Genomic DNA, 12,403 nt, shown 5'->3' with positions numbered 1-12,403 from the left:
CTCTCTTCTACAAGACTACTATAGGTAAGGGGAGAAAGAAGTAACTTTACAAAGGAAAAACCTGCCAAACACTACTTCAAGTCAGCGGATCAAAGAGAACATCAACACTAATAAGACATACTGACAGGACGTGACAAGACTGGCACTCTATCTCTGTGGCCTTCTTTTCAAAAACACATTTTCTCAAATCTAATTATGAGGAAAACAGACACAAATCAATAAGGAACCATGTACAAAACACCTAAGCAGTAATCCCCAAACTGCCAGGGTCATCAAAAACAAGGAAAGTGTGAGAAATTATCACGACCAAGAAGAGCCTAAGGAGATTTGACTACTAAATGTAATGTGAGATTTAACTACTAAATGGGATGCTAGAACTGAAAAAGGATATCACACAAAATTGAAGAGATCTGAATAAAGCATGGAGTTTCGTTAACAGTAATATATCAACATTAGTTCACTAACTGTGACAATCTACCAAACTATGTAGGATGTTAATAATAGAGGAAACTGGGACTTCCCTGGTGGTCCAGTGGTTAATACTCCAAGCTTCTAATGCAAGGAGGTGCAGGTTCAAGCCCAAGTGGGGGAACTAAGATCTCACATGCAGCATGATGCAGCCAAAAGATGAGAAAACTAGGCCTAAGGTATGCAGAGACTCTGCAATAATTCTGTAAATCTAAAGCTATCCTAAAACGAGAAGTTTATTAAAGAAATATCTAGGAATGCTTCCAGATTGGCAATGAATATTTACATCAAATCGAGAGAATCCATGAACATGAGATTAACTCAGTTATCTGGTTCCACAACGTATACTGCACTGTACCTGGAAGTTTACAGAAATTATCTCTGGTCTTTTAACAGCCCTAAAAGTTTGATCATTTATAATCAAACTGGGGATGGAACCATTCATATAATGCATTTACACCTGGACCTAGAATCCAAGTTTGTGTTCTACAAAGTGGTAAGATTCCTAAAACTAATTTGGAGAGGGTAGAAGGCATCATAAACCTTCCTGTTATTTTATTTGATAAATCAATCCCCAAACCCCTGCTGTTAGGCCTACCTGCTTAAGGACACACAATGTTAAGTCATGTCACCAGAACACCCGTGATAATTGTGCCTTTGGTCACAACTCTCCTCTGCCATTCCCCCAACCCAGATTACCCCAAAATACTAGATTTCCTTAGCAACTTGATTTTTTAAGCAACAGATTCATCAAAAAGTTGACAGACCATTAATAGTAACATTAACTTACCCTCTATCATTGCCAATTAATTTAATAATTCAAAAAGATGGCAAAAAATGAGAGGATTATAAAAACATAAGGGATATATTAGATGAATCTCTGAAGAGTTATAAAACATGATCAAATATGAATTCAACCCTGACTATATTTTAACTTTTATCATTGAAAAAGCAATACCATATTTTTAAGTGCTAAAGGACCTAGAATGACAGATGAATCTCACTCACTCCTGATATTCTGGTACCCCAGTTCAAAGGGGGTCCTAATTTCATTTGTATCATTCTAGAAATAGATATATATTTTTCTATTTGTTGATACAAATGAGATCACACTATACATAGTACAACCAGCTGTTTCTTCTCAATAATAAAATACTAATGGCTATCCCATCTAAGTGCAAAAGATCTTTTCTTTTAGTGGTTTCACAATATTCCAACGTTTATGTACATATTAAATTATTATATTTATATTCATAGCTAGCCCTCAAGGAGGTCCAATTATGAGGGAAATTATATTTGAGGTGAAAAAAAAGATCCTAAATCTAGAAGTGTCAGAGATACAAATTCTATGCATCAGAAAGAGTTCTTCTAATACCAAAGAATTAAAAGCAACTGGCAATAGAGCTGGGCATTACTTAATCTAGATATTAAAGCTGTCTTATGAGACTAAATGTCAGGCAAGAACACAGAACAACTTAGGCAATTTGCACATCCCTTGCTTAGCTTTATATGTATGCCTGGAATTGTAACACATCAGCCTGGATGCTTAAGAAATCACATCAAGATAGTGAAAGATTAACTATTAAGTACTGTCTAATAGTGTCTTGTCTGTTACCCTATCCTATCTGATGACAAGCCCAGTTTCAAAGACCATTTAGAACAGTTCTTGTGCACTTTCTCAGTTGTGTTCATTGTTTCTAAAAGTGTGTTCACATTTTACTTTCTGCTCTCTGAAGTTGATGTCCAAAGGAAAAAACACACCAGCAGGCTGCTTTAGGGAAGCAATGTTTTCAAAGAGTAATCACCCCATTTAAACACTCAAAGATGTAATGCTAGCCATAAAGCTAGCTCATTAGCTTAACAGCACAGCACTGGACATATCTGCACACGTGTTTAGGATCGCAGCACTAAGTGTTGGCTTACTAAGCCTAAAACTGTTTTACCAGGATAAAGTGGCCAAAGACATTGGTTTCAAACACCTCCTGGAGCCCATCAGGAGTAATCTTGTCATTCTGGGTCAGCAGTCCTTCAGCTGTGGAGAATATATGAATCACTTTTCTGAAACAGCAGAAGACAATGGTATGACTTTTTAAAGCTTCTTTAACTGATGATACTAAAGAGATACCCCCTCCTGCCTTCCTTGACCCCCCAAATTTTCCTTGCTTCTGTAGTAACAGGAATAGAAATACTTATTTCTCAGAGCGGGTTATTTTGAGCACTAAATCAAATGCAAAAATGCTTTCTTGCACCCAGTTCAACTTATACACTTATAGTTTATACAACCAACAGGAACCTGAGCCTCTCAAAACCCTGATGCAAAAACTCTCTTCCCTTCATTCCAAATCAAGCTATTAGGTTGGTGAAAAAGTAACTGTGGTTTTAGACTGTGAATTTTTACTCATTATAACTGGCTCAAACACACCTTTATTAATCAAAATAGGAACCATTACAATCAACACATTTTTGCCAGTGAGAAGTAAGTTTGTTTATTCCTGTAGCAAAAAAATTCATGCTTCAGGATTCCACAAACTCTTGGAAAGCATTTTTCTGCCTCCTGCTGGTTGTGGAAGCACTTTCCCTGCAAAAAGTTTCAAGATGTTTGAAGAAGTCGTCAGTTGGCGAGAGATCAGGTGAATATGGTGGATAAGGCAAAACTTGATACAGCCCAATTCATTCAACTTTTGAAGCACTGGATGTGCAACGTGTGGTCACGGAGAAGAACTGGGTCCCCTCTCTTGACCAATGCAGCTACAGGCACTGCAGTTTTCGGTGCATCTCACTGATTTGGTGAACCTACTTCTCAGATGCAATGGTTTCGCCAGGACTCAGAAAGCTGTAGTGGATCAGAATGGCAGCACACCACCACACAGTGACCACGACACTCTTTTGGGTGCAGGTTTGGCTTTAGGGAGTGCTTTGGAGCTTCTTCTTGGTCAAAACACTGAGCTGGTTGTCACCAGTTACTTCTTCATTCAAACGCTTTGAGCTGGTTGTTGTCAGTCGTCATATACAGTTCACTTTTTAGTTCACATTACAATCTGACTGAGAAGTGGTTCATTATTTTTGCATAGAATAAGAGAAGATGACACTTCAAAATGACGATTTTTTTGATTTGCAGTCAGCTCACAAGGCTCCCACTTATCAAGCTTTTTCACCTTTCCCATCGGCTTCAAAAGCCAAACTACCACAGAGTTCTTCAGCAACTTCTCATGCAGTTGTAAGAGGATCCGCTTTAATGATTGTTCTCAGTTGGTCACTGTCATCTTCTGACCATTGGCCACTGAGTTCTCCATCTTCAAGGATCTCGTCTCCTTTGCAAAACTTCTCAAACAACCACTGCACTGTATGTTAGCAGTTTCTGGGCCAAATGTGTTGTTGATCTAAGTTGTCTCCACTACCTTATGAACAATTTTGAACTCAAATAGGAAAATCACTTGAATTTTCTGTCTAACATCATTTCCTAGTCTAAAAAAAAATTTAAAATACACAGCAAGTAATAAGTCATTAGCAAAAAAACAAAGTGAAATATGTGCATGAAAATGATGTGTAACATAACCACATTTGTTTAAGAATATATTCCAATATCAACAGCAAATTTCAACCATGCAAAACCACAATACTTTTGCACCAACCTAATACAAGTCAACTGCCCTGGGGGAATACCAGTCACGCCAAGAAGGAACAGTCTTCCCCTGCACACTGATGTCTAACTGCTGAACAAAGTAACAAAGTGAAGCAGGCCTTTTTATTATAGGGAATTCCTGAGGCATTGAATACAGGAAGACAGTGATTTGCTGTGAGATCAGTGTAATAGGTCAAGACGAGCATGTGATTTTGTGTGTAGGGGTGTGTGTGTGTTGAATGGCAGAAAAGTAAAATAAAAGTAGCAGTACAGGAAGTAGCATGAAGTAAGAGTAATATCTATTTATGAATAAGTATGGATGTGCTCAGTTGTGTCTGACTCTTTGCCACCCCTTGGACTATAGCATGCCAGGTTCCTCTGTCCACTGAATTTTCCAGGCAAGAATACGGAAATGGGTTGGTTGCCATTTCCTTCTTCAGGGACTCCCTGACCCAGGGATCAAATCCACGTCTCCTGCATTGGAAGGTAGATTCTTTACCACTGTGCCACCTGGGAAGTCCATGAATAAATAAGTACATTGGGTCACAAAAAAGATTTATTTCTTACTGTAGGTTGTAGTTAAACATTTTTCAGAAGACTCTACACATGGACATCACCAGATGGTCAACACCAAAATCAGACTGATTATATTCTTTGTAGCCAAAGATAGAGAAGCTCAATACAGTCAGCAAAAACAAGACCAAGAGCTGACTGTGGCTCAGATTATGAGCTCCTTATTGCCAAATTCAGACTTAAATTGACGAAAGTAGAGAAAACCACTAGACCATTCAGGTATGACCTAAATCAAATCCCTTCTGATTATACAGTGGAAGTGAGAAATAGATTTAAGGGACTAGATCTGATAGATAGAGTGCCTGATGAACTATGGACTGAGGTTCATGACACTATACAGGAGACAGGGATCAAGGTCATCCCCATGGAAAAGAAATGCAAAAAGGCAAAATGGCTGTCTGAGGAGGCCTTACAAATAGCTGTGAAAAGAAGAGAAGCAAAAAGCAAAGAAGAAAAGGAAAGATATAAACATCTGAATGCAGAGTTCCAAAGAATAGCAAGAAGAGATAAGAAAGCCGTCCTCAGTGATCAATGCAAAGAAACAGAGGAAAACAACAGAATGGGAAAGACTAGAGATCTCTTTAAGAAAATTAGAGATACTAAGGGAACATTTCATGCAAAGATGGGCTCGATAAAGGACAGAAATGGTATGGACCTAACAGAAGCAGAAGATATTAAGAAGAGGTGGCAAAAATACAAGAAGAACTGTACAAAAAAAGATCTTCATGGCCAAGATAATCATGATGGTGTGATCACTCACCTACAGCCAGACATCCTGGAATGTGAAGTCAAGTGGGCCTTAGAAAGCATCACTATGAACAAAGCTAGTGTAGGTGATGGAATTCCAGTTGAGCTATTTCAAATCCTGAAAGATGATGCTGTGGAAGTGCTGCACTCAATATAGCAGCAAATTTGGACAACTCAGCAGTGGCCACAGGACTGGAAAAGGGCAGTTTTCATTCCAATCCCAAAGAAAGGCCATGCCAAAGAATGCTCAAACTACTGCACAATTACACTCATCTCACACGCTAGCAAAGTAATGCTCAAAATTCTCCAAGCCAGGCTTCAGCAATACATGAACCGTGACTTCCAGATGGTTTTAGAAAAGGCAGAGGAACCAGAAATCAAATTGCCAACATCTGCTGGCTAATGGAAAAATCAAGAGAGTTCCAGAAAAACATCTATTTCTGCTTTATTGACTATGTCAAAGCCTTTGACTGTGTGGATCACAATAAACTGTGGAAAATTCTGAAAGAGATGGGAATACCAGACCACCTGACCTGCCTCTTGAGAAACCTATATGCACATCAGGAAGCAACAGTTAGAACTGGACATGGAACAACAGACTGGTTCCAAATAGGAAAAGGAGTACGTCAAGGCTGTATATTGTCACCCTGCTTATTTAACTTATATGCAGAGTACATCATGAGAAATGCTGGAGTGGAAGAAACACAAGCTGGAATCAAGATTGCCGGGAGAAATATCAATAACCTCAGATATGCAGATGACACCACCCTTATGGCAGAAAGTGAAGAGGAACTAAAAAGCCTCTTGATGAAAGTGAAGGAGGAGAGTGAAAAAGTTGGCTTAAAGCTCAACATTCAGAAAACGAAGATCATGGCATGTGGTCACGTCACTTTATAGGAAATAGATGGGGAAACAGTGGAAGCAGTGTCAGACTTTATTTTTTTGGGCTCCCAAATCACTGCAGATGGTGATTGCAGCCATGAAATTAAAAGACGCTTACTCCTTGGAAGAAAAGTTATGACCAACCTAGATAGTATATTCAAAAGCAGAGACATTACTTTGCCAACAAAGATCCGTCTAGTCAAGGCTATGGTTTTTCCAGTGGTCATGTATGGATGTGAGAGTTGGACGGTGAAGAAAGTTGAGAGCCAAAGAATTGATGCTTTTGAACTGTGGTGTTGGAGAAGACTCCTGAGAGACCCTTGGACTGCAAGGAGATCCAACCAGTCCATTCTGAAGGAGATCAGCCCTGGGATTTCTTTGGAAGGAATGATGCTGAAGCTGAAGCTCAGTACTTTGGCCACCTCATGAGAAGAGTTGACTCATTGGAAAAGACTCTGATGCTGGGAGGGATTGGGGGCAGGAGGAGAAGGGGACGACAGAGGATGAGATGGCTAGATGGCATCACTGACTCGATGGACGTGAGTTTGAGTAAACTCCAGGAGATGGTGATGGACAGGGAGGCCTGGTGTGCTGTGACTCATGGGGTCGCAAAGAGTTGGACACGACTGAGCGACTGAACTGAACTGAATATGTATTGAGAATCTCCCAGGAAGGTATTTAGCCCTGTACATGTCCTTAGCCTACTGGTCAGAGTACCTAACACATGGCTGAGAAATGCTGCTCAAGTTGCCTTCCTGGATATTAGAGTCTCACTGACAACTCTGCCTAGCTCTGAAATGTTCTCATGGACACAGTGAGGCAGGCCAAAACTGACCTGCCACAACATGCAACATCCTTGGAATATCCGCGGACCAAGAACACAGAATCATGACTTGCTACGTTTCTCACAAAGACAAAAACACGTTTCGCGACACGGCTGCAACACGCACTTTCTGTCTTCATTCTTCTCCACACCCGCTCACCCCCTCAACTTAATGGACTGACGGCAAAACTAGGCAAAAAATAAATCAACAAACACCTTCCTTCCAATCAGTTAATCTAGAAGATAGACATTACCTTGAAAAGAGACCACGAAAAAGTGCTTTGATATTCAGCTGTGGATTAGGCATGATCCCAGCATTTAGATATACATAGTCTAATCTCTGAAACCTGCAAGTAAAATCAAGAAAGAAGATTGTTAGCTGTCTCTTAGAGCAGTTAGAATAAAGAAGGTCCATGAAGGACAGAAAGCACAAAAAAGAAGACCGTAGCAAGCTAAGGCACCAGTACTACCTTCTCAACATTTTTTATTTAGCCTGGTAAATATTTGAGTATTCTTTTTTTGATGGTGGCCTCAAACAGAATTTGAAGAGCTGTAATGGGTTTTGAAGTCAAATCTTCTCTGATCAATATTCCTTCCAGCTTAGTCCTCCCAATAAGGTACCACAGTGACTCTATTAAACCCACACTCCCTCTGGTCTTAGAAACGTTTTTGCTTAAAAAAAAAAAACACTCACATCTTGCCTCTTTGACAAGTAAAATTTGTATAATCTGATCCATTAATGCTGGAATCTGAACACCAAGATATCCACTAGAGCAGGGAACACAAGTAATACAAATGGCTATCAAACATAAATGAAATACAATATATTATTCTTCAGCCAATTCTTTTACCAAGAACGTTTTCCTTATATATACTGAAGTTCATTTTACTGTCCATGGAAATAAAGAAGCTCTTGCTTATTAAGGGCCTAAATTACAAAAATGTAATTAATAGTTTATTAATTAAACTAATTATTATTCACTCCTCTTAGAAGAAAAAAAACATGTCTCTCCAGAAAAATGCATTGTGTAGCTATATGCAATTTATTGTACATTTTTTGAGAAGTTATATATCTAAGGACTCTAGCCCTTCAGATACTAAACATTTATCAAACGTCTATTGTATGCCAATTACTGTCAGTATGAACAAAGTTTAAGTGAGTGGCCTGGGGAAATTTCTTTACTTGTCAATACCTGCCTCACATACTTAATGAAGTTTTTTTATGTGAAGCAAAGATGCAAAAAATGTATTTAAACATCAAAGGAGTTACACTAACCTAAGACTTTACAACTGAATGCATGTCAAAATATGCTCATAAATTAATCTTCATGGAATGGTCATGATTGTGATTAAGAATGAAAATAATATGTTACTCTACAGATTCCCTCAGTGTAACTTCTTTTTACACTGCACCTGTTTCTTTTATAGATTTTCCCATCCCTTCTTATTCTATTAGCTGTTGCACTGCACAATCGCATGAGAAAAAAGCCATCAATAAGACGCAGACCTTTGCTTGAGCTCCTTGGTGGCCTGGAACACCGACGGCAGGCTGCTGACATCCACCTGCACAATAGAGACCTCAGCAGTGGGGTGGGAGGCCAGCAGAGAGGTGCGGACAGCTTCTGCTTTGCTCATGCTCCTGCACGCCAAGCACAGGTGAAGCGCATCATCTTCTTCCAGCAACCGCCTGCAGAGGGCTAGGCCCACGCCACTGAGAGGACAATTCAGATATCGAACATGCATTAAATGAGATGGTGCCAAATAGAGGCAACTTCTCTCTGGCTCAGAAGACTGATTTTGTCAACTTGAGCCCCAAACAGGTAGACAGAAAGCACTCAAAAACTATGTAAAGAAGTGGGGAACCCTCCAACTCTAATAGTCACTGGCTCACGATGTTGTCCAGCTTGTGTTTCTTTCATTTTGCAAAAGCTCAATGACCTGAATAACTGCAAATCAGAATTGCCCTTTAGCATTTAAGACAGAGTTTATCCTGTCAGTGGTTTTCATTTTATGCTGATCATGACACTCATGAAAGTGATTCAATACATCATCAGCAAGTGCTAAAAAGAGCATCTCAGCGTTTAGCAGTGTGCCTGTTTTACTCTACTGTCTAGGTTTCTCAAAGGCAAGGGCTCTTCTATCAGTTGGTATGAGGGCCACTATCAGCAGCACCAGAAATTCCTAATTTAAGGAATGGGTGACTCTTTCAGGGTAAGGTATAAGCAAATGGCAGGAGAGACAAGTCCCTCTCAACTACTAGGACTGAATAACCAACAGGAAGATGATTAAGTAGAAGATAGGGAAAGGAAATATAAGATGGCTACACAAAAAGAGAAGTAGGGATGAATGCGTGCTTCATGCTTAGTCACTCAGTCGTGTCTGACTCTTGGCGACCCTATGGATTGTTGCCCACTAGGCTGCAGATGGTGACTGCAGCCATGAAATTAAAAGACGCTTACTCCTTGGAAGAAAAGTTATGACCAGCTTAGATAGCATGTTGAAAAGCAGAGACATTTGCCAACAAAGGTCCATCTAGTCAAGGCTATGGTTTTCCAGTGGTCATGTATGGATGTGAGAGTTGGACAGTGAAGAAAGCTGAGCACCGAAGAATTGATGCTTTTGAACTGTGGTGTTGGAGAAGACTCCTGAGAGTCCCTTGGACTGCAAGGAGATCCAACCAGTCCATTCTAAAGGAGATCAGCCCTGGGATTTCTTTTGGAAGGAATGATGCTCAAGCTGAAACTCCAGTACTCTGGCCACCTAATGGGAAGAATTGACTCATTGGAAAACACTGATCCTGAGAGGTACTAGGGGCAGGAGGAAAAGGGGACAACAGAGGATGAGATGGCTGGATGGCATCACCAACTCAAAGGATGTGAGTTTGCGTGAACTCTGGGAGTTGGCGATGGATAGGGAGGCCTGGTGTGCTGCGATTCATGAGGTCGAAAAGAGTCGGACACGACTAAGCGACTGAACTGAACTGAACTGAGGCTCCTCCTCTGTCTATGGAATTTTCCAGGCAAGAACACTGGAGAGGGTTGCCATTTCCTCCTCCAGGGGATCTTCCCCAGGCAGGGATGAGTACATGTGTCAATTACCTCCTTCAGAAAGAGCATTGTGAAACCACACAGTAGATGGGGAGAGGGGTCGGATCAGGTTGGCTGATAACAGTGAAACCCTAGGTAAGTGGGCTTTTTCTAAGACTTTAAAGCTGATTCCAGGCAAAGAGCCTAGCACCATGAATAAACCATAGTTATGTTTATTCATCCCCACTTGAGAATAGGCCTTTACTATAAATATACAATTGCACCTATCACAATATTTGTAAAAGGAACAAACACAAAATCAAGCCTGATTTATTTAAGCACATCAACATAGAAAGCACCACACTGGTTGTTAAAGTTATTCAGGTGAGGGCATGTTAAAATTCTGCCCATCACAAGACACCTGCCGGGTTTGTCTTTTAACATGGACAGGTCTAGATAACTGAAAGCTGAACTAATTTTAAATGTCGTTTAACATAACCTCAGTCTTAATCCACCCGTCCCTCCCCCACAAAACGCCTCAATTAGAAAATTGGTTTGGTTAGTTTCATCCTTCACACACTGTTCATTGAATTACAAACGAAAAGTAAAACGGAGGCTGAATCCAAATACCCAACCCCTGGAGTAAATTACTCATCGGCAGTACGGTTACTTGCACTCCTTCCACGCCTTAACAGAAAAAAGGTACTTTTCTCTGAGTCTCTATAGAGTACTTATACTAGGTGTCTAGCACTGTGTTATATGAGATATTCTCACCCCATCCCACCCCCAACCCCCGTATTCTAACGTTCTTGGAGGCTGAAATTTATCTAGGGGCGGAAGTCTAGCACAGAAAAAAGCTGGGAGAGTACAAAATATATGGTGAACTGGTCTAATTTACCAGTGATGAGAAAGTTAAAAGTGTAAAGGGGGCGAGGTCTGAGTGGGTAGAGCCCTTTCTCTGCATACCGACAGGATCGTCACTGAGACACATCTCTTAGTGACGCTCTACTTTTTGTTTTTCGCTGTCATGTTTAATTGAAAGCACGTTACTGAGCTGCTCACGACGCCGACAGGCCTGGTACCTCGCGCACAAGGGAACCCAGGGAAAAGCCGGACAGGGTCTCGGCCCTGTCCCCACCAAGGCAGGGTCAACGACAGGAGCTCCTAGGGTCGGTCGGTGGCGGGTCCACCTGGCTCGGTACTTCCTGCTCCCTTGGACCCCAGCCCCGCCGCCTCCACTATCTCGAAGGAGGTCTCACCTGCTCGCCCCGGTGATCAAAACCACTTTCCGCATGCTTGCACACCCTGTGACCACGCGCCCCAAAGCAGGGACCCGGCAAGGTTTCCCACGTTTAGACCCGTATCCCCGCCTCGGCCACGCCCCCGGGCCGTCAATCAGGGCCCGCCGGGGCCCCGCCTCCCTTTTTCGTCATGGATTTCGCGCCGGGAGGCTCTTCCGTCGCGGCCTCCCAGCCGCTCGCAGCGCAGGAGCCCGGATGGAGTGAGATAGGCCGAGGGGCGGGGCCGCGTTGTCGCACGAGGCCCGAGCCAATCCGAGCTGTCCCTGCTCCTGGGCCTCGGAAGGTGTCCCGCCCCGCGTCCGCCCCGCGTCCGCCCCGCTGACGTGAGGCTTCTGTCGTGGTTGGGGCGTTCTCCTAGCAGTGCGCTCGGGTAGGGGAGTTGCGGCTCAAGCGGGGTGAATACCCTGGCGCCTCTGATTAGCACTTCATGGCAGGAAGACCTCAGGATATTTTCACCAGAGCTCCGTATTTTAGAGGAGAGGTTTGAGGCTAGGAAGTGAAGTTTAGAGATGATCATTACTTAGTTTTCCATCCAGGCACTGTGCCAATTAACACCCAACCTTCTGGTTCCAAAACTCCTCCTCTTCCTCTAAAAAAATCATCTTCGTGAAAATGAACACTGATTTTACTAAGAACTTTACGGAGAATCATGCATGAATTGCCAGTTTGCAAAACTTGGAATATGGTGTAGAGTAAGAGAAGCTTAGAATTCCATAGGACGTTAATGGGTCCTGTATTGTAACCCCCTATTTCAGTGTGTCTCAAATTCTTTGTGGTAAAGGACCCACTTTGTTTTTCCAAGCCACCCCAGATGGGTACTTCTGGAATAATCAATAAAAATAAATTGCTAGAAAAATTAAATAAAAAGCAAGAAGCATACAAGCCCCAATTTTTTTTTTTTAATTAAATTCAACAGATGTAAGTACTCTGCCAAACTGCCATAAAAGTTTCTGATGCTTAC

General features: G+C 41.7%; 1 protein-coding gene across 5 annotated transcripts in view; it reads right to left on the bottom strand.

The window, feature by feature from the left end:
* Window positions 1-11,514, bottom strand: part of HSD17B7 (hydroxysteroid 17-beta dehydrogenase 7) — a 31,108-nt gene extending 19,594 nt beyond the window's left edge. For 3 of the 5 annotated variants that reach the window (XM_042257093.1, XM_004002714.4, XM_060415703.1), the window contains exons 1-4: window positions 11,401-11,514; window positions 8,623-8,826; window positions 7,370-7,462; window positions 2,412-2,526 (exon numbers count right to left, since the gene is read on the bottom strand). In XM_042257093.1, the coding sequence (XP_042113027.1) occupies window positions 2,412-2,526; window positions 7,370-7,462; window positions 8,623-8,826; window positions 11,401-11,435 (447 nt within the window). In that variant the 5' untranslated portion in view covers window positions 11,436-11,514. Of the gene's footprint in view, window positions 1-2,411; window positions 2,527-7,369; window positions 7,463-8,622; window positions 8,827-11,400 lie in introns of those variants that run through there. The other 2 variants (XM_012185246.4, XM_012185242.5) reach the window with 2 other exon arrangements.
* Window positions 11,515-12,403: the final 889 nt, after the last annotated feature.

The sequence above is a fragment of the Ovis aries genome, chromosome 1, assembly GCF_016772045.2.
Source record: "Ovis aries strain OAR_USU_Benz2616 breed Rambouillet chromosome 1, ARS-UI_Ramb_v3.0, whole genome shotgun sequence".
In the NCBI taxonomy this organism is placed as follows: domain Eukaryota; kingdom Metazoa; phylum Chordata; class Mammalia; order Artiodactyla; family Bovidae; genus Ovis; species Ovis aries.
The sequence above is the reverse complement of the archived record's forward strand: the minus strand, read 5'-3'. Positions and strand labels throughout refer to the sequence as shown.